The 23715-nt window shown below is 25.8% G+C and overlaps 1 protein-coding gene across 1 annotated transcript in view; it reads left to right on the top strand.

Annotated features, from left to right (window-relative positions):
* Positions 1-618: 618 nt before the first annotated feature.
* The window catches only part of LOC107445831 (kin of IRRE-like protein 3), a 282976-nt gene continuing 259879 nt past the window's right edge, over positions 619-23715 (top strand). The window contains exon 1 of the mRNA XM_043040440.3: positions 619-1016. Coding sequence (XP_042896374.1) covers positions 914-1016 — 103 coding nt within the window. The 5' untranslated portion in view covers positions 619-913. The remainder of the gene's footprint in view (positions 1017-23715) is intronic.

Below are 23715 nucleotides of genomic sequence, written 5' to 3'. Positions count from 1 at the left end.
TGCAAAATTTAACAATGTTGCAGCTCACTTTATTCACACTGACTTAAAATACGAATTTTAGTCCCTATTCCTAAAATAGATTCCAAGAATCTGGAATAAACGTTAAAAAAAAACTTTTTTTTTATTAAAAATCTCTTTCATTCTTTATTTGATTTAGTAATTGATTTCTTACGTATATGTAGTTTCTAAGATCACATACTAAGTTCAAAAATTCCTTAATTAATTTTCTTCTATACTTATAATACTATCCATTTATCCTAGTCTGTAACAACAAAATTGCCTTTCTGCAAAATGTAACAATGTTGCAGCTCACTTCATTCACACTGATTTAAAATGCGCTTTTTAGTCCCTATTCCTAAAATAGATTCCAAGAATCTAGAATAAACGTTAAAAAAAACTTTTTTTATTAAAAATCTCTTTCATTCTTTATTTGATTTAGTAATTGATTTTTTATGTCTTTCTTGGGTCGTCCACGTTAAATAAAATCGATTTTATTCCAGCTCCCTAAAAAGTTTTAAAGTGACCCGCATCTCCTATCTTGGCGATATCGGATTTGTTCCATGAAACTTCTTTCAGACGCCAAAGGGCGAACTGGAGAATGGCAACCCTGATTGATGCCTGCTTCGGCATAGCATTTCACCTGGAAGCATCAGTTCCAAGCGGACGTGTAGTGGTGATCCCAACAGAGGCCGAACATCTAACTTCCCCCGCAAAATCACTAACTCCGTTTCATTTATTCAGAAGAAAATCGCACTTTCTCTTCTTCTCTCTATTTTTACTTTTATCTTCTTCTTTTTTTGTGCTATTAAGGTCGTTCCACTTTTTATCGCTTTTTCTGAAAAAGCTGAGAGAAAAAGTCAACTTCTTTTAAAATTTTCTGTTTACCGAAAAGGAACATTTTCTTTCAAAGGCGATGGAAGTAATAAAAATTAAGTGCTTATTACTTTTAATTGTGTGTGCACTATCGCAGGAGGTTTATCATACGGAAAATGAAGATAGTATTTTTGAAGATACAGGTTAGAATAAATTAGATTCTTTTAAACTTTATTGTCATTGTAAGGAAAAACATAAAATGGATTTTATGTACGAAATTAACTATATTCTATTTTTTTATGAACAGTTAATAAAAAAATGCATTTAGTCTCTAATATATTTGTTTACTCTCAAAAATAGTGTTGATATTTAACAGACAATATTTTGCTATAGTTTAAAAAATAACGTCAACCTCGAAAAAAAAAACAATATTGGATATTCTTCCTTATAAATTCTTGCATTGCAGAAAGGAAATGAATAAAAAATTATATGATATGCAGCAAGTAATGATCAGATCTTTAAAAATAGGAATTAGATTTATATGGATATTGATACTATTTTTGCAGAGTCATTATGATTAGATTAAATAATTCATTTTACCTTTTTTCTATTCCTTAAAATTTTCTTCCAGTGTTCATAACATAGCAAATGTTCCACCATTTTATACACAATATCTTATCTTTGCTCATGGAAATATTAAATTTTACTCTTGATTACTCAGAAATTATATAAATAATTTTACATCTTTATAAATAGAAATTCCTTTTTTGGTATTTGAATTACTTTTGCAATCACTTTAGAATGTTAAATTATTCATACAATGTGCTTAAAAATATTTCCTTCCGGAGTCAAATAATTAGACTCCTTTCCGCATTGTAGTGTTTGATTCCATATTTTAAAATTTTATTCTATGTTTCGCTCATTCTACATTTCATTATCCTATTCAACCTTGGAATATCTTATTCTATAATTTATTTTATTTTTAATATTGTAACTTTTTGCGTCCTTTTTTTCATGTTTTTTTTTAAATACTATTATCTATATAAGCCACTCAAAATTAAAATTTTACCTAGCATTTGGGATTTCAATCTGCGTTATAACGCATTAAAAACATTATAGTTAATATATGGCTCAATTAACTAATATTATTAATTAGTTTACATAATCACGTTTATGCATGTATTCATTAAAAATTACTAGAATAAAAATTCTGTGAATAATATCTATTTTCTCAAGAAGTTGTGCAAAATATATTGTAATTCTAAAAAAAGTTTAAAAGCTCATTCGTGCATTTTTTTTATATAAAGACTGCAAATAAAGTGTTTTTTTTTGTTATTTTAAAGCATTTCGCGTCATTCTAGAAAACTTATCCAGTGCTTCTTTATAGGACGTCGAAGATGGAACACTAGGTCCTTTATATATATTTTTTCTGACGCACTATTGCAGCAAAAATATAATTTGTTGCATTTTTTAATTACAAATAAAATAGCTTAATAGTTATTAAAATAAATCTCTCATACTAACTGAACTATATTTCTTTTAAATTATAAAATTCAAAAAAATGGTGTGATTTTTTTTTCCATTCAGATTCAAAACTTTATTAACGAATATTTTTTTTCTGAAATTAAAGAAATTTCAATGATTCACAACTGTTTCTTCAAGATTTAAGTAACAGCAAATAAAATAAAATGTGAAAAAAATTTGTTTGGAACAATATGTGCTCAAAAGTCATTCTCAATTAACTAATATTATTAATTAGTTTACATAATCACGTTTATGCATGTATTCATTAAAAATTACTAGAACAAAAGTTCTGTGAATAATATCTATTTTCTCAAGAAGTTGTGCAAAATATATTGTAATTCTAAAAAAAGTTTAAAAGCTCATTTGTGCATTTTTTTATATAAAGACTGCAAAAAAAGTGGGTTTTTTTTGTTATTTTAAAGCATTTAGCGTCATTCTAGAAATCTTATCTAGCGCGTTTTTATAGGACGTCGAAGATGGAACACTAGGTCCCTTATATATATTTTTTCTGACGCACTATTGCAGCAAAAATATAATTTGTTGCATTTTTTAATTACAAATAAAATAGCTTAATAGTTATTAAAATAAATCTCTTAGACTAACTGAACTATATTTCTTTCAAATTATAAAATTCAAAAAAAAATAGCGTGAATTTTTTTTCTATTCAGATTCAAAACTTTATAAACGAATAATTTTTTCTGAAATTAAAGAAATTTCAGTGTTTTACAACTGTTTCTCCAAGATTTAAGTAACAGCAAATAAAAGAAAATTTGAAAAAAATTTGTTTGGAAGGACGATTTTACTTTTAACGCAGGAAAACACACTGGTGTTTCATAACCATAAACTATTAAGATGCTAATTAGAATATTTTATACTCATTTTTACACAAATTAATGTAAAATGAAAAAAAGTATGAAAAATAAGCTGAATAAAATTCTGTTTCAAAGGGTTAATTTTTTTTTTCTAAATTACATATCGTCAAAAATCTGTCAACTCAAGTACATGATACAATTAAATAATAATATATTACGCTTGACAATTTTGTTCAATGTGCATTCATTTTGTGCAATGTAAGTAAATGAAATGCAAATCAAAGTGATAAGAATGCAATATATTTTAATATCGAATTTTTTATATTGTTTGGTATTCAATCACGAAGTCTATAAATTTCAGGAATAAATTATTTATTAGAGGCCGTCCAAATATTTTCTTCACTCCAAACGGGAATAGGGAATATTTAATTTTCTGACCAGAGATGATGAGAGTTAAGGATATTGCTTGCGCAAGAAACTTAAACACCATTGCCTTGAAATTTCCTTAAAGGAAAGAAAGAGGGAAAAAACATGTTTGGGAAAGTACTTTGTCGGAAAAAAAAATTTAAAATTATTTAGCAAAGACAGTTAAATTCAGAGTTTCAGTAACCTTACACCTTTTATTAGTATTTGATTCTAATTAAGACTACTATTGTAAAAATCTTAGTTAAAGCAAAAAAAGAGGGATGTTGCAACATTCTTACGTAAGAATGGGATTGGTATTGTGATTAATTTTCAAAGGGGGAAAGGGAACAAAATCAACAAACAATTTATTTGTAAAATTTTAATTAAATCGTATTAAGAACTATATATATATATATATATATATATATATATATATATATATATATATATATATATATATATATATATATATATATATATATATATATATATATATATATATATATATATATATATATATATATATATATATATATATGTATGTATATATATATATATATATATATATATATATATATATATATATATATATATATATATATATATATATATATATATATATATATATATATATATATATATATATATATAATCACAAAATAGAGTTTTCATTTCTTTATTTAAAAAAAGTGAAGGTAAAAAGCTTAATAATTATAAAAGTTGATAGTTAGAAATAAAATTTGAGCTAAAACGATTGAATTTAAATTTGATTTCGAATTCTCCTTTCTCTTTTTTTGTAGCGTCCTTTAGGAGCAATTCTCCTTTTGGGATACGTAACTAACAGCCAGTTTTTACGATATTTTGAAGTTTTAAGCTAATTTCCCATAATTAATTCTTCGTTTATATTCAATAAATAATTTATAATATAAAACTGTAAAAATACTTTCTTTCTTGAATTTGTGTGAAATTTCAGTTTTTATTTATCTTTGATAATTCGCAAAGGATAATTGACTAAATGACATTTAATATTTTTTAAAAATAATATTGAAAGTTCCGATTAAGAAGTACGTGGGTTAATTAAACTGGATGGATCAACTAATTTCGAAATCAGATATCTTCTTTGACAGAAACTACTTTTACGGATTACTATTTCTAGTTAAATATAATTTAGTAAGAGTTTTTCCTTATAAAATCTCTTAACAAATATCTGTGCAAGAAATGTCGGCTTAAGAGCTACTTATAAAGTATTTAATCACTATTTTTAAATGATACAGCTAGCTGGATTCTTTTTAGATATATTGTTTTACAAATGTTTCGTTTTTGAATTATGCTATGAATGAAACCACAGCTCCATCCAACGACTAACTATTTTAACAATAAAATGGACTGTCAGTGGTTGCATGAAAATCAAAAGAAATGATCACGTGAGATGTATATATACATTGTTTTTATTTATTTATGCAAGTAAAAATACAGTTTAGTTGTTTGATGCACAAATAAAAATTATTCCTCGCAGACAGTTTTAAAATCACAAATTGCATATCTTCGTTGTATTTTGCTTTCGATGTTTAACCATGGTAGGACATAATAACCATAGAAAAAGCAACCATAGCAAGGCATAACATTGTACGCCCCCTTAAACCATACGGTTTTTTTATAAAGCATTAGGCGTAACCGTAGAATACGCTCCAATTGCTTAACGAATGTATCTGTTATGGTCATGAGTATTTAATGGTAATAAAAATTTCGGCTTAAAAAGAAACTGGACTTAAATTAAAAATATAGGTTGGGTTATTTAAATGTTAAAGGAGTGATTAATAAAAATAATTAAAATAAAAGAAAATAAAGCAAAAATTTTATTTTTCATTATCAAAAGTAAATTATTATGGATTTTTTTACTGTGAATGCAAAGTTTATGGCCGAAAAACCATCGCATATTGGACAGAATCAATAAAATAATTATATATTTGGAATAAATAACCTTAACATTTCGATCGGCAGCCAAAAACTAAGAGAACCAAATAGTCATTGTCGACAAAGGTAACAATAGAAAAAGCAACTATAGCAAAGGCACAACGATGTCTAAGTACGGCAACTCAAACCATACGGTTGTTTCATAAAGCATTCTGCATGATCGTATAATGTATCTCAAACTGCTTAACGAAGGTGACTGTTATGGTTATATGTTTTCAATGGTAAAAGAATTTGCGGTTCAAAAAGAAACTGTATTTAAATTGAAAGTAAATGCTGGGTTATTTCATTCTTTAAAGGAGTGATTAAGGAAAATAATTAAAATAAGAGAAGATGAAACAGACATTTCATTTTTCGTCATTAAAAGTAAATTTTTGCACTGAGAGTACAAAGTTTGTATCCAAATAACCATCACATATTGGGATGGTCCGATTAACTGGTGAGCATTGAAAGAAATGACTAATTTGAAAATATCAATAATTGCGAGAAAATAGGATCAAGAACAAGACTGATGTAATGACTTACAAACTATTTTAGCAGTCAAAGAAATGTTTATAATATGTTATTCTGCATTAAAATAAAATAAGGATAGGAATAACTTAAATTCGTAAAAAATGGAATATTCTGTCTGTCATGTTTAATTAATTTAAGCCGATGAAATTCGCAAAACAAAAATATATAGATTCGGAAAAAACCCTACATAGTTTGCACATAATTAGGTCGGAGCATAATAACATGGAGTGCATAAAATTTGAATTATTTATATTAACATTAAATTTAGAATTGAATTATCAAATGGTTTATTTATTCAATTAATACATTTTGAGCAGTGTCACATAATTAGGACAATAAAATAGTCAATAGAAAGATGGAAGTTTAAAAAATTTAATTACCAATTAATTATATATCTGGGAATTATGCAACTCCAATATATGAATAATATAAACTAATAATTGAATTTAGAATACGTATTCCAAGTATAAAGAATATCATATCACCACAATTTGATATTCCAGAATATTTTATTCAAATACGTCTTTCGATTCCCTTCATCTATTAAATAAAATTCTTTTTTTTAAATATATGTCGTCACACATTAACACAGGTTCAATATTTTGTCAGGAAAAGTAATTCAATAAAAAATCCGCACCCTGTAAAAATTATTAATTTAAATTATTCAATGTTTAACATATGGATTCCTTATCTGGAAAATGTGCCTAATGTTACGAATTTATAGAAATCAGGTTAATTCAAAACATTCAAAATCTATTATCAATATGAAATTTAATATAACTAATATTCGGGAATAAAATCTCAAATAAAAGATAATTACTCGAAATAAGTGAGAAAAATCAAACTTTAACAAGAAGAATTCATAGGAAATGAAGAGTGAACACTACCTAATATGATCCTGCACTTGTACGTAGAGAATTTACTAAACATTTTTAATCAATTTCATATAATTAGAGAAAAATTAAATTAAATATTAAATAAATTTTACAGAAAAATAAATAATTAAGCAGGAAGGGTGTTTTAGGCCGAAGCCACCTGGAGAACTAAAATTGTACCTAGTTGTTCAGCGATTTAAAGACGAATAATTCGGTAGCGTTAAATTAGGTAAAAGAATAAATGATTTGAAGAACGCCAACTTTTAGTTTACGATTTGCTCACCAGAATCAAATGCCGAATGAATTGGAGCAAAATTCAATGCGTCAAAAATAACTAAATAAGAAATAGGAGTGGAAATAACAAGAAATATATATGAAAGAAATGCTTAAATCGGTTCCATTATACAACGCAAACGAAACTTCCTAAATTAAAAAAAATAGATAAAATTAAAGAAATAGCGTAATTATGATCTAATACGTATAATTAGCTCCTTTCCCCTACTACATAACAGATCGTTCTGCCGACTTCAAACTATGACAGTTTTCGGAACAGTAACACTTTTCAGTAAAGTTTTGACAAAAAAAAAAACCTGAATATTTCCGTTTTTTGAGTATTTTATTTCTTCGATAAGTCTTTACGTGTCGCTGTTTAGACTCGACCGTTCCTTACTTTGAAAAGCATGCCATGAGTTGGCTGTTCATGTTCTAAATTCTGAAATTCTTAATAGATATTTTGTAATACCCAAGAGAACCGTAGTAAAATTTAAGGGGTTCAGAGAGTTAGAATTTCTAACTATATTCAATATATATATATATATATATTTTTTTTTTATTGTGCTTAAGCTGCAAGTAAACAGAACCCATTACATAAGTTCAAAATGAAGAATAAAACAAAGAAAAATTAAAGACATATGAAAAAAAGGGGGGGAAATAATAAGTAAAAAAAATAACAAACAACAGTTTAAAAAAAAAAAAAAAAGAGAAAAAAGGATGAAATTTTATTTAAAAAAACCGGAAAAAAAAGATATAATCTTTTCCTCTGTCCACACGATTATATCCGCAAAACAGAGTGCTTTCTAATATTGTATCAATAAAGCCAAAGCAAAATATATTAATACAATAGTGTGAGGAGCACTCAAAATTTTTTTTTTTATAAAATAACAACAAATAAAATAGATCACAAAAAGTGAAAATAAGCAAAAATAACATGTAAAAACAGATAATAAAATAAAATAAAAAGAAAAAACATTAAAAAGGGGGGGGACTATAAAGCGAGTAGCAAAATCAGAACAACTTACTTGGACGGATATTTTTCAAGAATGATTTAAAAATGTTTTCGCAGAAAGATTGCCAGATTACAAAATATGAAAACAAAAGCGCAAATTGAGTGTAACAAGAGGGTTTTAAAGTGTCGTTCATACTGCACTGCTGAAGTGATTTGTTATTCTGAGCTTTGATTTGTTAGTTACCAAGGATGGGCCCGAAATGGATGTGCGCAAGGTAATATTATACTGGATAATTTTAGAAATTGATCATAAATAGTTTTAGAAGATAGAAGTTTATTTAAGAAAACATATAAAATAGAAAAGAGAAACATAAATTGTCTGTTTTGCAAATAATTTTGGCCGCGGATTTGCGCGATATGGATTAGCACATAGAAAAATTATTTAAATTATCAAAGAAAAAAATTTTAATAGATAATTTTAACACGGATTTGCCCGAAATGGATTTGCACATGGAAAAATTAACAGAGAAAAAAAAATTAGTAGATAATTTTAGCCACGGATTTGCCCGAAATTGATTTGCACATGGAAAAATTTTATAAATTAAAAAAGAAATTTTTAGCAAGCAATTTTAACCACGGATTTGCCCGAAATGGATTTGCACATGGAAAAACTGTATAGATTAACAAAGGAAATTATTTAGTAAATAGTTTTGGCAATGGAATGAAACTTATTGTTTTTCTTAACTTTCTTCGTGTTTTCTTGTATTTATTTATTTATTATATATATATATATATATATATTGATTAAATTAATATTTACTAATTTTAGGAAATTCGAGTGCAATATTTCTCATCAATCTTTTCAATTCAAAATAAACTAACTTCAATTAATAAATTGGCTTACCTACTAAGCACTTTTATAATCTTTAATTAAACAAATTTAGAAATTAATAAAAATAAGGATATCCTTCAATTAAACGTAAAGCTTGCAGAAAGGAGTATTTTTTTATCGTCCTTACGGTTTTGAAGACGTTTGCAACTAATACAGCTGAGAAGAGCATAAATACAAAGCAATATGATTTTTCAACCATTTAACCATTATTGGTGTCTTGTCAAAAGAGCCATGCTATGTGATTTAATTATTTATCAAGTTGTTTCATCTATAGATATGGAAAATATAAAGCTGCCAACTATGCTTGAATGAGAATATCTTATTGTAATAGTCCAGGATTACAAATTAGGGAGTGCAGAATACCAGATAATTTTCATGCGTCGAACACAATGGAGGAAATTTTGATGAGTGAACGTTGGGACTCGAATCCCCGTTCTATCACTCATGAGATTGACAGATTAGCCTCCTGGGCTCAAACATGTACCCATGTGCAAGGAACTATGTGTTTTCATTAGGTTGGCCTAGATGTTGCGATAGAACTCTGGTGGATAAACTATAGTAGGTGAGAGAAGCAAAGAAACGGGTTTTCTCAATTAACAGTTTGGATACCGTCTTATTTATGGATATTTGACACGTTTGCTTGAATACAGAAAAATAATGATTAAATAAATTATTATTTAACCATTTTTTCTGAGAACTTTTAGTGTACATTCTCAACATTCTTAACAATTGTTATTTGCTTTCGTTTCAAATAATCATATTTCAGCTTTTTTACTTATTTTAATGTTTACAAATGACGATGATTGGAATCATAGAAAGTTTAAAAATCGTGTACTGCTGCTGTAAAATAATTTAAAGATAAGAGATACAATTTAGTAATTCGGAAACAAAAAATAAAATGAAAGGAGCCATAAAAGTTTGTGTGAACGAGTGACAATTTCACTTGAAGAACGAGAATGAATTTTATCAAAATCAGTAATGATATGCAATAATAAGAGTAATATGTAATAAGTCAAGGAAATCTTTTTTTATTTTATGTAATCATCCTATACTTATATAAGCCATGGATACAAGTTTAATCGTTTGAATAATATAAGTATTTATTTTAGTCACATTGAACTGATATCATGAAAATCTAGAATAGGAATGCCAAAATAGAAATGAAAAATAGGAATGCTAATTTCGTCGAACTTATTGCAGATGGAGCGTAAAATTTTATACATCACAGGATGAGGAAAATATTTAGTAAATATATTTAAAATAATCTTAATAATTTATAAAAATTAATAAAATTCTTGAGTATGTCATTTATTAACTTTCTCCTATGCGCAGTAAATTATATTCAAAGACTGCAATGAAAATTCTATTTTAAGCCTATTTATGTTTTTAAATAATAAAAACAAAACAAAGAGAAATAATTTATTAGAATTAAAGATATTCATGTTTTTATCACATTCACATTTTATGGCAAACAAAATTAAATTATGTATGTGCTATTTAAGAAAATGACATAATTTTAAAATAACATATTTGTTCAGATATACGAAAACAACTCTTTTAGCGCGATAACTCCCGTAAGTTGAAATATTACAATAGTAATTTCTCGTTCCATTTGACACATTTTTCGTTCAAAAAACAAAATGAATAGCCTGATAATTTTTTACAGGAAAATCATTAATTCCTTTTTTTACAAACTTATCTATGCAGAGTTCAAAAAACTTTAGGTTCATCAATTTTTTTTAATCGCATTTCATTCCTCTTCTTAGCCTTATCTCACCACAACAGTACTTTGTCACTTCGCTTCATTTTAATTGATTTTTAAAAGTTTCCCTTTTATCTCTGTCCTAGCCTTTTGTTCCCTGTCCAGTAGTTTTTATTTCATTTTGCTCTCACAGTAAAGAGTCATTAACTTTTGAATGAGTTTTTTTAGAAGATTTAAAGCAATCATTTCTTTCTGCAAAGCTGGAAGTTTTCGAATGATTTTTTTTTCTATATACCTGGGAATCATTACCTTTTTTTTTAAAATAAAAAAACGTGCTTTAAATTCATTTAAATTAAAAGGATTTTAGCTTTGTATATGTAATCATCAATAGTAACAAAATTTCGTTAAAACTTAAATATTTGTCTTAATGAGAAAATGTTTGATTAGAATGTAAATGTTATGACATATTCTTTTCTAAAATGGAGCGTATTGCTTAATTTTAATTACTCAAATGAACTTTAAAATGTATTTCTTAAAATTATACGAACTAATTAAAATGTAAATTTTTATTTTTTAAATATTTTTTATTTTATAAATGTATTATTCATCGTTTTAAGAGTAAATTGGCTGGTTGTTATCATTTTGATAGATTAAACTCCAATTTGAAGGTGACTTTATTGCTGTTTGATCAATAATAAAAAACCTCCTCTTTACTTAACTATCTTAGTTTTGCCTCTTTTTTTCAGTTGTACACATTCGCATTTAACTTTAATATTGATAAAGATAAATAATATTTAATTTTTTGTTCATGTTACTATGAAACAAAATATTCTTTCATTGATATATATATATATATATATATATATATATATATATATATATATATATATATATATATATATATATATATATATATATATATATATATATATATATATATATATATATATATATATATATATATATATATATATATATATATATATATATTAGAATTTGTTAAATACAGGAAGCTGCTAATATTAAATGGCTTAAAAGAGTATTTAATAAATATTATAAAAACATAGTTTGAAAATTACCTTTGTAATTTCATAAATTATTCAGATTAATGAGAAATTAATTATTCAGAACATTATAAATAATGTTTATATTGATCGATTAGACTCAAATAAATTAACATTTTTCTTTGTAAGAAAATTGTTTTATAACATTATTAATGCATATTTAGTATCTCTTTAGCATCCAATCTGTATTTAAATTTAAAAATTATATTTTGAAATTAGTTAAAAAATCCAAAAAAATATCCAATTAGCAAAGTCGTGACAAATAGTTGCAATTTCAATTCTGTAACAATTCTAATTCCATGACAATTTCCGTGATAATTTCATTTTGAGATAATTAGGTGGCTTGATGAATAGTTAGGATTGATCCAACGGATCCTAGATTGATCCTAGATTGCATAAAAGTCTTTTTTGTTCGAATGTCAATGATAACCACATTGACAACACCATAGTGTTGGTTTCGAAATGGGGCAACCGTAACAGCAATCACCATCTTGCTTAACATCTGGTTGTTACTAAAATGCCAATTTTTTAAAAGTATTATTACCTCAAAGTTTTTATTAGAAAATCATATTTTTACTGTTAGGAGTATCAGAAAAATTAAGAAAATTCTAAACATTTGTTGCTTTTGAATTTTTTTTTCTATCTAATCTAATTATTACCTCAAAGTTTTTATTAGTAAATCATATTTTAAAAGTTAGAAATATCTAAAAAATTAAGAAAATTCTAAGTATTTATTGCTTTTTAAATTTCACATTTTTTTTTATCTTATCTATATTTTAGCCTATAACTTTTATGTAAATATGCGTATTTTTATTCATATATATATATGCCATTCATTCATCCATTTTTCTTTGAAAAGTACATCAAAAAGATTTCATAGCTGACTTTTTTCAATATATTTACCAAATGTCCAAGTATCGGTGAGGAAAGGTTTTCTAAATGTGATACCTCTTTTTTATGATTATGTAACGAAAAAAAAAGATGATGACACGTTTTGCCTGCTCTGAAAATGGTTTTACTTGATTTTACTCTATATCAAAAAAAATAAAAAACTCTTTTACGTAAAGAGGTAACATATGATGATGGCTTCTTGAAGTAAGAATTTCGATAGTATTTCCAGTGGAAATAGCACTAAAGACACTAAAAACGTTTTTAAAATCCTCAAATAGGAATTTTGCAAAAACTGCTAGATTCAAGTCAAAGCACATTATTGATTTAAAATGCATACTTTTGAAATAAATGATAATGATTAAAAATGTTTTGTAAATAAACATTTCATTTGAAATTCAACATCATTCATTTCCTTTTTTACGCATATCTTCGAATAAATTATACGTTTGTATTACTTTGAGTTAAAAGGCTTGCATACATTCTAATAATGTAAGTCTTTTAAGCAAAATTCAATAATTTGAGGCTCGTTTTCAATTTTTCTAAGAAAAAAGGAATTAAGAAAACGTTGAATAAAAATTACTATGTACTGAATGAATAGTTATTCCTTCATTCTCTTCGTTTTTTAAAGTTTGAAATGTGAATAAAACAAAATCGCAACTCAATATAGTATCAGAATACAAGACCATACTTATTCTGATGTTGTACTGTTTTTGTACTAATATAGTTAGTTGTATAATTTTCCCACTGACTGAAAATGATTCTACCACACATAACCACACTGTTGCTTAGAATATTGATCGTTTTTATGTACATCTCTAAATAATTTATACGCTTGCTTTATTTCAAGTTAAAAGATTTTCATGCTTTCTAATCATGTAAGTCACTTAGGCAAAATTCTATGTTTTGAGATGCTTTATCAAATTTTCTAAGAAAAAAAAGTAATAAGAAAAACGTTGAAAAATATATTAATGATTACTGCAGAAAGGTTAAGTCCCTTATTTGCCTTTTTTTAAGCTTTGGCTCAAAGATGCGTGAAACAAAATAGCTACTGAATAAGATATCGAAATTCTAGACTATATTTATTCTGACATTTTACTGCTGTTATAGGTATGACTGATTTTGTTTGTTTAGTTGTATGACTTTTCTATCAATCGATAATGAACCAACACAGCAGCTATACTGCTATTAAAAATATCGAATTCATTTTATGCATATTTTCAAATATCTTAAAAATTTGTCTTATTTACGTTTAAATACGTTCTAAGATTTTTAAGCACAGTAACGGGAAGAGTTGTTATCAGCTTAAGCGTCACATGACTTAGGAAAGTTTAAAAACATAAAAAGTACTTTGTTTCTTTAAATAGCAAAATTTTATTTTTTGAAAACAAATAATTGGAAACAGAAATATCAGCATGCAGCAACTAAAACATAAGGGGAAACACATATTTTCAAAAATAAAAAAATTGCATTTATATTTACAACATGTAGACCTTGATAACATTTATACTAATAAAATATCAAGAGCACAATGAAATACAAATATATTTCTTATTGAAAAAAAGAGACATGAATCAAAGTATGCTTCACTGAGAAAAAAAGTATGGTTAAGTTTACCAGAATATTGTAAGATTTGCTGCGTCTTTAGCTCTATAGGAACACAAAAAAGTTTGGCTACACACACGCAAAATTAGCAATTAAATACGGTTTTGCAATCTGTTTTTGGTAATTTTATTCTGCCACCTAAGATCATGGCAAAAGAATATTTATTAAGTTAATTTACTTTAAATTTTTTTTATTTATTTTATACTAAATGTGGAGTAATAAGGAGTATAATTTTTAAAAAAAGAATTTTTGTTAAATCTACCTGAATGAAAAAAATACTAAGTGAATGGCTTAAATATCGCATATTTCTGTCTTATTAATAAACTTATGTTGTTATTTTTTTACCAGAAATGTCCTTAAAATATGGTAGTTCTACCAGTTCCTTCCTCCCTGTGAAACTAAAAAAATAATTGAAATATTATTTATCGGATGAAAAAAGATGACTTTCAAATGCTTGCAAAAAATATTTCTTCAGAGAAATTACAGTAAAAGGGCTATGAATAACCAAGAGAGCGAATTTGATTAAGCTATACACATTTATTTGGAAATTGGAAAATGCTTGGAAATGGGAAATAATTTTTTTAAGTCTACAATACATATAATTGGATATATTCCTGAACAAGCATAAAAAATATCTCAGTCATAAATAAACGTAGTAACAACGCATAATAAAAAAATTCATTTTTGATCACTTTAAAATCATCTTGATTTTTAACTAATCCTGTTATATTCATTATCAACCATGATTTAAGTAAAAGAAACTTATTTTAAACTGATGAGAGAATATTGTCCTGATTTATTTGTTTCCAAACTTACTGCACAACGCCTTCAAAATACCCAAAAGTCATTATATCTCTGATAAAGCTTCCCCACACGACAGAAGCCAAGCATCAACTCGACACCTTTCCGGAATATCCTTCTTATCTTTTGTCCCCAGAGATCTCATTATGGACATATTCCAGACTGGTTTTTATTCGTATTTTTTTCTGTGTGTTAAATATATTTTTGGTATTTTATTTAGACAAAGTTACCCAACCCTGCTGCTTCAATTGTAATTGTGCATCTGTTACCTTAGCTCACAATAAAACTTATTTCATTAATGATAAGTGGAATTATTATTTTTCTCGATTTTTTTTGTTAAAAAAAAACTCAGATTATAATTAGTTTATTCGAGTATTCTAAAATATTTCGATTTTTAGTAATCCATGCATTTATGTTTTGAATTCAAAGGATTTTTTTAGAATGACTTTCACGGAAAAAAGGATTTTCAAAAGGGTAGGTGAATTAAGCTGATGCAGATATAATTTAGTTATTTATTGCCTTGTTATGATATATCATTAATTTAATTTAAATACATATAGATACATGTGACAATTTAAATGTAAAAACCCCATGCAACATAGATTGCTTGATTTGCATTTCATAACTAATTTTCACATCGTTCAAACTTGCAACTACTTCGACTTTACTGTGACTACTTTATACTACTTTTTACGTGACTACTTTATCGTGATCATAATTTTGAGATGGGGGTTTCTTTCCCTGCTCATAATTTTATTGTTAAGAATCTATATTTAGCATGAAAACGAAATGTTTATCTGGAAAAGTACGCTTCTGTGACTAATTTGCAACTTTAATTTCCTTTGCGCACAATCATAGTTTGCATACTAAAGTTCAGACTAATGAACCATCTTGCCAGGTTAAAATATGATCATTAGATTAAAAGTAATTGAAGAAAAAATCTTGGGAGAGAACGCACAAACTAGAATCAGATATTAAGGTTCATTTTTACTTTTATTTTATTCGTTTATATTTTGATTGAGTAAAGATAAGTGCTTACTGATTCTTATGTTTACTTTAAATGCTTTGAATTCTTTTTAAAATCTATTTCTGCTACTAGATGACGTCACTATACTTTAATAAATTGAAAGGATTAGGTCTAAATAAATGCTCAAATACCTTGTAACACTATAACTAATAAACTATTTTAGATATCAATATATCCATATGTTTGGTGAATAATTGTACAATTATCAAGTAGAATGCATTGGCTATTTTCAAAATAGATATATTATATATAGAATACCATTAGTATTAAAATATATGCATTATAAATTTCAGAGCTAATTTTTTTTTTTTTTACATTTTGCATTTTGTTAACAATTTTCATTTGTCTTACTTTATACAAAATTTAGAAAAAAAAGAAACTTTGAAAAATAAATTCTGTTAAGGGAGAAAAAACAAGCAAGAAAAGTGAAAAAAATATATCTGAAGAAAAATTTAGGAAAAAACATTCTCAATTTATTCTTCGTTTCTAAAATAGAATCAGGACGGAACACATTAAAATTCTCTTTCACGGGCATGAGCAAGAAATGTGTTTTTATACTTTCTCACTTCATGCAAAGATAAAAAAAAGAGATACAAGGTAGCAAAGATAACAACTTTGAGACGTTTTGTCGGCAGAAATTCACTGAAAATTTTTACCCCCAAAAACATCACCCCTTTGTAGTCGAAAAATCAAAAACGAAAGAAGAAGGAACATAGATTCTACATCACCAAATATAACAGAATTTTTTTGCCTCTCCCAATGCGTGATAAAAAAATGAGTAACTTCTGTGCAACATTCATTTTTTTTGTTTTGTTTTAGACGCGAATCCAAAGTTAGCAGTCATTCTGACGTGCTCTTAAGGGGTATTACTCTCTTATATGAGATAAAAATGAAATGCATTTTTTATGGAGTCATCCATGCCAAAAGTACCTGAGACAGAAGCTACATTTTTTTGATTTGTTGCTGAAGAAGCGGTAAAATATGAAGACATGAAGTAAATAATTGAGGTATTAGTATGCACCTGCTCAAATTTATAAACTTGGGGAAGTTTACTTTTATAGATTATGGAGTTTACAATCTTTTCAAGATAATTTAAGTTGTTTCCTTTTATTCCCCCTCTTAATTCTATACAAAAAATAGATCATTTTCTAAATATAATATTTTTTCAAATAATATAAATTACATGTTCTAGAATGTATATATTTTTAAAAGTGTTAGATTTAGTTGTTTGGTAAAGATTAATATTCCATGCCACGACAGATTCAATTTTTCAAAACACCTACTGAGCAAATTTACTTTTGAAAAAAATGAGTTCTTTATTGTTGTTAAAATAGTTCATATTATCACTTCCGAATTACATTCTAAAGAAAAACATAAATATTTATGTTTTCGTTGAACTAAGCAAATATTTTCTTAGATACAGATAGCTATTTTGAATATAATTTTTCAGGATAAAGAGCATCTAAATTAATATTTTCTTTTGTTTGTATTTAAAATGAGATTTTTTCCTTTGCAATGCAATTTATTTAAAATATTGAGGATATATTATTGAAATATCAAACAAAATGAATATCTTTGTGCAATTTTATTTTAGGATAGAAAATATTTCTAATGAAACTGTTTTTAATATTTTTACATGTAAAATATTGAAAAGCAATAAAATAAAGAGAATTATATAGTTCAACAATTTATAGGGAAAAAATGATCAACATATTTAATTTAACCCATTCACCAAACGTAGTTTTCTTTACATATGTATATATATAAAGAAATGTATATATATATATATATATATTTAAACAAGTGTTCCTTAAATAAAATATACTTAATATACTTATAGGAGTTTCGTTCAAGTCTTATAAGTGTGGCTTTTGTAATTTATAAATGGTTTCTTCAAAAATGGAAAAAATGAAAATATGGAATAACTGCATTTAAAATACAAACAAGAATAAAAGTGATGAATTGTATATTAATGCTTGATTTTCAAAATTTATGTAACAAAGCATAAGAATGTAATACATATTTTTCAAACTTTGTAGCTCAAATATATTAGATTAACTATTGAAGATATTTTAATGAAATTAAATTGCCCAATGTATGTATAACAAAAGTATAAACTGAATTAATTTTGACATAATGAAATAACTGCATTATAATGAGAGAATTAAATGCAAAAAAAATTGCTGATGCAGAAAATGGCCTTTAAATCAATTTTTTTAATAATCGATAAATAGCGTACGAAAATTAATTAAATAAACGCAACTTTATGTAAAATGATTGTAAATAAATATGTGTCATTTAAACATAAAAACATATAGATTATGTCACGACACATTAAGCGCGAAGCACGTCAAACCTTATGTCTATCAGTAACCAAGGGATGAATTTGGTGTATACTATATACACAATTTAATTTTTTTAACCATTCTAATTAAAATATATTTCAAGTAGTCTACTCTTTGAATCATTATATGAACTTGTTAATTTCAATACAAGCATTGTTTTTTACCTCACCTTTTTATACTTGTAAAGGAATATAATTCAGCAAGCATAACAGAATTTGCATCTAAAGTTTCATCTTAAAAAAAATAATCCCTTTTAGGTTCAATCACCAAACGTAATAGATCATCAACCAGATGATAAAGTGAAAGATTTTAATGGTTCGAAAGGCATTTTACTCAATCAACAAAAATTGCGTTGTTTTGAAATAAATTGCATGTTTCTGATAAAAAAAATACAAAAACAATTGGAAGAAATGGAATGTACAATGTATGTACAATAAATGTATTAACAATTATGATCAATAAATTAAATATAGTTTAATTTAAGATATAATTTTAAAAATATTTATTATTTATTTTTTAAGGGTCAAAATTAAATTCATTCATGAAATCTAAAACATTCAGCAACAAGTTAAACTATTTTATTTTGAATGATGAAATAAATTGGTTAATTAGTTTCTGAGTTAAACAATTTAAAAAAGCGTTGTTTTTAAAATCCTATTTTCAAGAACTCTTAGACTGATTTTCCTAAAAATTTGAATTTTATCATCAAAAATTTCGTAGTGCCTACAAATTTGTATATTTAATTATTCGAAATGTTTTCGATTCTTATTAAATGAAGTCATAAAAGCATTACGAAAAACCGCCAACATGATATTTACACAGGGTTTCTTTGGATAAGCTAAATTAATAATTGTGTGCAAAAAAATTGTGATTCCATTAAAGAATTTTCGAGATAAGATGAGATGTGAAAAAAAAGTCAAATTCTCAATAAATGTTGCAAAGTTTGGCCACTTTTCTGACTAAACTCAGAAACATATATATTCCAGATAACAATTGCTCCCATATTTTGATCCAAATTCGTCTAATAAAAGCCATGTTTGCCAGCTCTACTGAGTTTGTTTATTTTTGTTTATCCATCAAAATGATGCTTTCGTGTTTAATTATATAACTTAGATAACAATTAGCACTAACTAATGAAAATACTTGAGGTTGGCCTTTTGAACTGTTATGGGAGGCATAAAATTGCGAAAGTCTATCGTTTAAAAGAAAATTATTCAATGTGATATGTTTTATTTACTTTTTAATTTGCACACTTTACAAACACAACTTACATAATACTTTATATGCAATAATTTGTTAATGTTCATGTAAACAAAAGTTTAATGACATTTTTTTATGGTGCTAGTGATGCAAATTGTCAATCAATATATTTTGCGTACAAAGCAAAAATAACAAAATGGTAGATGAATAATAATAGAATAAAACAAAATGGTACATAAATAGTTAAAAGTCCTTTCATCACAGAATTTTCAAAATCAAAACTTATCAAATTAAGCAGATAATTTAACCATTCCGAGTATTACAGTGTCATTTTATTGGTAAGTGGAAAAAAATAAAATATATAGAGAAATAAATAAATAAAAATAATGAATATATTTAAAAAAAGTAATGATTTAGAAGTATTGAATTTGTGGGGAACTAATTATCGACTATGTCAACCTTCATCTATCAAAAGGTACCTCAAGATAGAATCGAGTTAACATGTCTTATATACTAGTGATTTGGTATTTAATATTTATAGTGGTAGTTACGCCACATTACTCCCCTTCCAGAATTGTATCTGTGATAGAATTCGATGAACAATTACCACTAGTTGATTAATGCTGTTTATTTAACTTCAATTTTTGCTCATTATATTTTTTTAAAATTTTTCTATAGCTTTTCGCTATTTTTTCCCATCATTTTTTTACAGCTTTTCGTTATTATTATTTTCTTTCTAGCATTTCGCTCATTATTATTTATTAACCGGGAGACTTTATTTACTTCACCGGATCTTTTTTTTTTTTTTTTTTTTTTGAGCAGTTTATTTTTTTAAGCAAATCAACTGTTTAATGTGGATTCATCCATCAATATTGACAATTTCTTATCACGTCCGCAGGTCACCAATGTGGGAAATTAACTATCGACTATGTCAACCTTCATCTATCAAAAGGTACCTCAAGAGAGAATCGAGTTAACATGTCTTATATACTAGTGTTTTGGTATTTAATATTTATAGTGGTAGTTACGCCACAAATTCACTGAAATCAAATTTGTTCGTTTAAGGTGCTGAAGTTCAAAAAATTGTAAGTCAAAGACTCGTAAAGAATCAGAACTATCACTATGAATCATAAACAAAATGCAACGCAGAAACAAATAATCTGTGGATGAAACTTTATTTTCAAAGTTTATGTATATTTTTAAAGTAACTCAAAAATTATACATTGAGAAAAAAATGAGGTCAAAACTACCAGAACATAGCAAAATTTAACGCATTTCTGGCTCTATAGAGACACAAAAAATACCGACAATGATTTTGGTATAATAACTAATAAAATATATTTCTCTGATCTGTGATAAAATTTGTTAAATAAGATAAAATTTGGTAGTTTTATCATTTTTCCTTAGAGCATGATATAAAAACGGTAAGATTATAACGGTAATAAGAACTATAAGGTAATAAGATTCGGCAAGGTAATAAGAACAACAATTTCGAGAAACAGAGTTTCTGCTAAGCCTATATAATATGACGAAAAAAAATGAATGGTTTAAATATCGTATATTTTATTCTTTCATTAACCAGAATTATGCTTATTTTTTACCATAGATGTCATCGCAATAATTTTACCTCTAATCGCGTATACACAAAAAATCTAAACTTGCAAGTTACTCTCAGTAAACTAATTTTGCATCATTTGCAGAATGAATTGAGTTCATAAAGAATAGGGTAAAAAAAATTTATAAAAAGCAATAATAATGTTTAAAAAAATACAAAACACGTGTTATAAAATCAATTTTACTTTGAAATATTATAGTAGATAAATAATATTTAATACATATAACACATTACATAAATTTATTCCTCGAGTCTTTCAGATTGCACACTTTTAAACAAAAAATTAAATTTATAAACTAAAGTTTGTTTTTTCTTTATTTTCACGAAGCTTAAGACAACACTTTAAAATAAACTACCGCCTTCGTTTTTATTTAATTTATTCGTTCACCTTTTCCGTAACTTAGTCCCTAAAACTGAGCCTCTTCGTCACGCTTACATCTTAAAATACGTCCCACGTGGAAGGGGAAGAGAAAAGATGTATTTTTTTTCTTTCACTAAACCACTTTTGAAAGCGATAACGATGATAATAACGGATAAAAAGAATCATAAACTGCCTCTGTGTTGATTTTTGTATTTTAAAAATAAAAGCTAAACGCTACATTGTTATCTTTTTTTTACAATAATATTTTTTATAAATAAATATCGCATTTTCCATTAATCTAAAAATGAACAAAAGATATTCGCTTGGGATTTGAAAATTCTCCTGTAATAATATAAAATATTTATAGTGAGAATAACTAATAAATTTTTGTTTTTTATTCAATGAGTATTTTTAATAGAATATATGAAATTCTAAAAGGTTTTTATATATTATAATTATATTTATACTATTTATTTATAATTTTTTTAAATTCAATTCTAAAGGAAATTTTATTAAAAACAAACTGAGTTCAGTTTCAATTTTAATTTTTTATTTCTTTTACTTACTAAACACTACCCGGATAAAGCAAATTGAAAAATTACCATATTGCATGGTAATGACTTTTGAGGTAAAGAAAGAAAACCATGACTCTGCTTGATAATGCCAAAACGTTTCATATTCAAACCATTCATTTAGAAATTTTGCATTCAAAGGGAAACGTTTTAAAAGAAATTCTGATTTTGAAAATTATAGATCTCATAACCATACATTTAGAACAAAATACAAAGCTAAATGGTAAATTTTGCCTAATAAATGGTTTTTAAAGCCATGATCTAAAATATAATGATAAAATTATCAAATTTTATCACACATTATAGAAACATATTTCAATGTAAAATTTTCCAAAATAAATACATCAGTGCTTCAGTGAAAATTATTGAGCTCTTTTTATAGAGCTAGAAACACGGTTAATCTCATCATATTGTAGTAGTTTTTACCATTCTTTAATCCTCAGAGTAGAAATCTCCTCGCGTCTTTTTTGGACCATAATTGAATTTCGGGCCTCCACGTGTACCCAAATAAAGATAAAAATTTCCCAAAACTTAATGGCTTTTTATCATTTGCATCAAATTAACATTAACTAAAATTCGAAAATAATTAAACTTTCAGTTTTGCTGCAAAAAAAATTACCTTAATATGCCCTTCGGTTTTTTTTTTAATTTGCTTTATCACTAGAAATACTGAAAATTAGAAAAAACCTATATTGCCCAAAAGCAGTCAAAATGTCTGTTTATGAATGCGCAAAGAAATTTGTTTAAAATTAATTTTTAATATTTTTTATATTATTTACAGTTACATGCCAAATTATTAGTAAATATTAGCAATAAAAAAAATTATATGTTGTACAAAAAGTTACAAAATTATACGAAATATTGTCAGTATATACATGATTGCTTTTCTAATTGAAATTAAAAAGCAGTCAAAATGACTTCCTTAGGCAATCTAGTGTTAAACATGTAGTTTCTAAGACGTTAAAGATGCGTAAATCTATCAGTGAGAGAATGTTTACATTTGGATGAAGTTACGAAACAACAAATATATGAAATCGGAGCTGACTATTGAAAACAGACTTATATATGCCTAGTATTTTCAACTAGTTAGAGGTATTTTCTTTTTAACTATGGGTCATTTTAAATATTTTAGAAGCGATGAATAGTAGTATTTGTTCTATTCATGTTTTTTTAATTTTTAATTAATAAGATTATTATAAGGAAGATAGAAGTGTTTCCAATCAAAATTAAGTTGCATTGAAAGAAGCTTAGCAAATTTCTTAAATTAATATAATATTTGTAACTGGGTACACATATTGTTTACCAGGACTTAAAATTTTTGGTCAGATTATTTTATAAATGACTATAACAATATTTAATACAAAAATAGAACAAAACATGCATAAATAAGTAATTTTAGAAACAAGACAAACGGTAGGACAATTTACATTTAGTTTTCAGAAGATAAGACCTTTTTGCACTACTTTTCAAAGTAGAATAATTAGGGAAATTTTACAAAGTTGCGT

The sequence above is a fragment of the Parasteatoda tepidariorum genome, chromosome 1 (assembly GCF_982258835.1).
Source record: "Parasteatoda tepidariorum strain Cologne lab strain chromosome 1, Ptep-v5.0, whole genome shotgun sequence".
Classification (NCBI taxonomy): Eukaryota; Metazoa; Arthropoda; class Arachnida; order Araneae; family Theridiidae; genus Parasteatoda; species Parasteatoda tepidariorum.
Note: the sequence above shows the minus strand (reverse complement) of the source record. Positions and strands in the feature narration are given on the sequence as shown.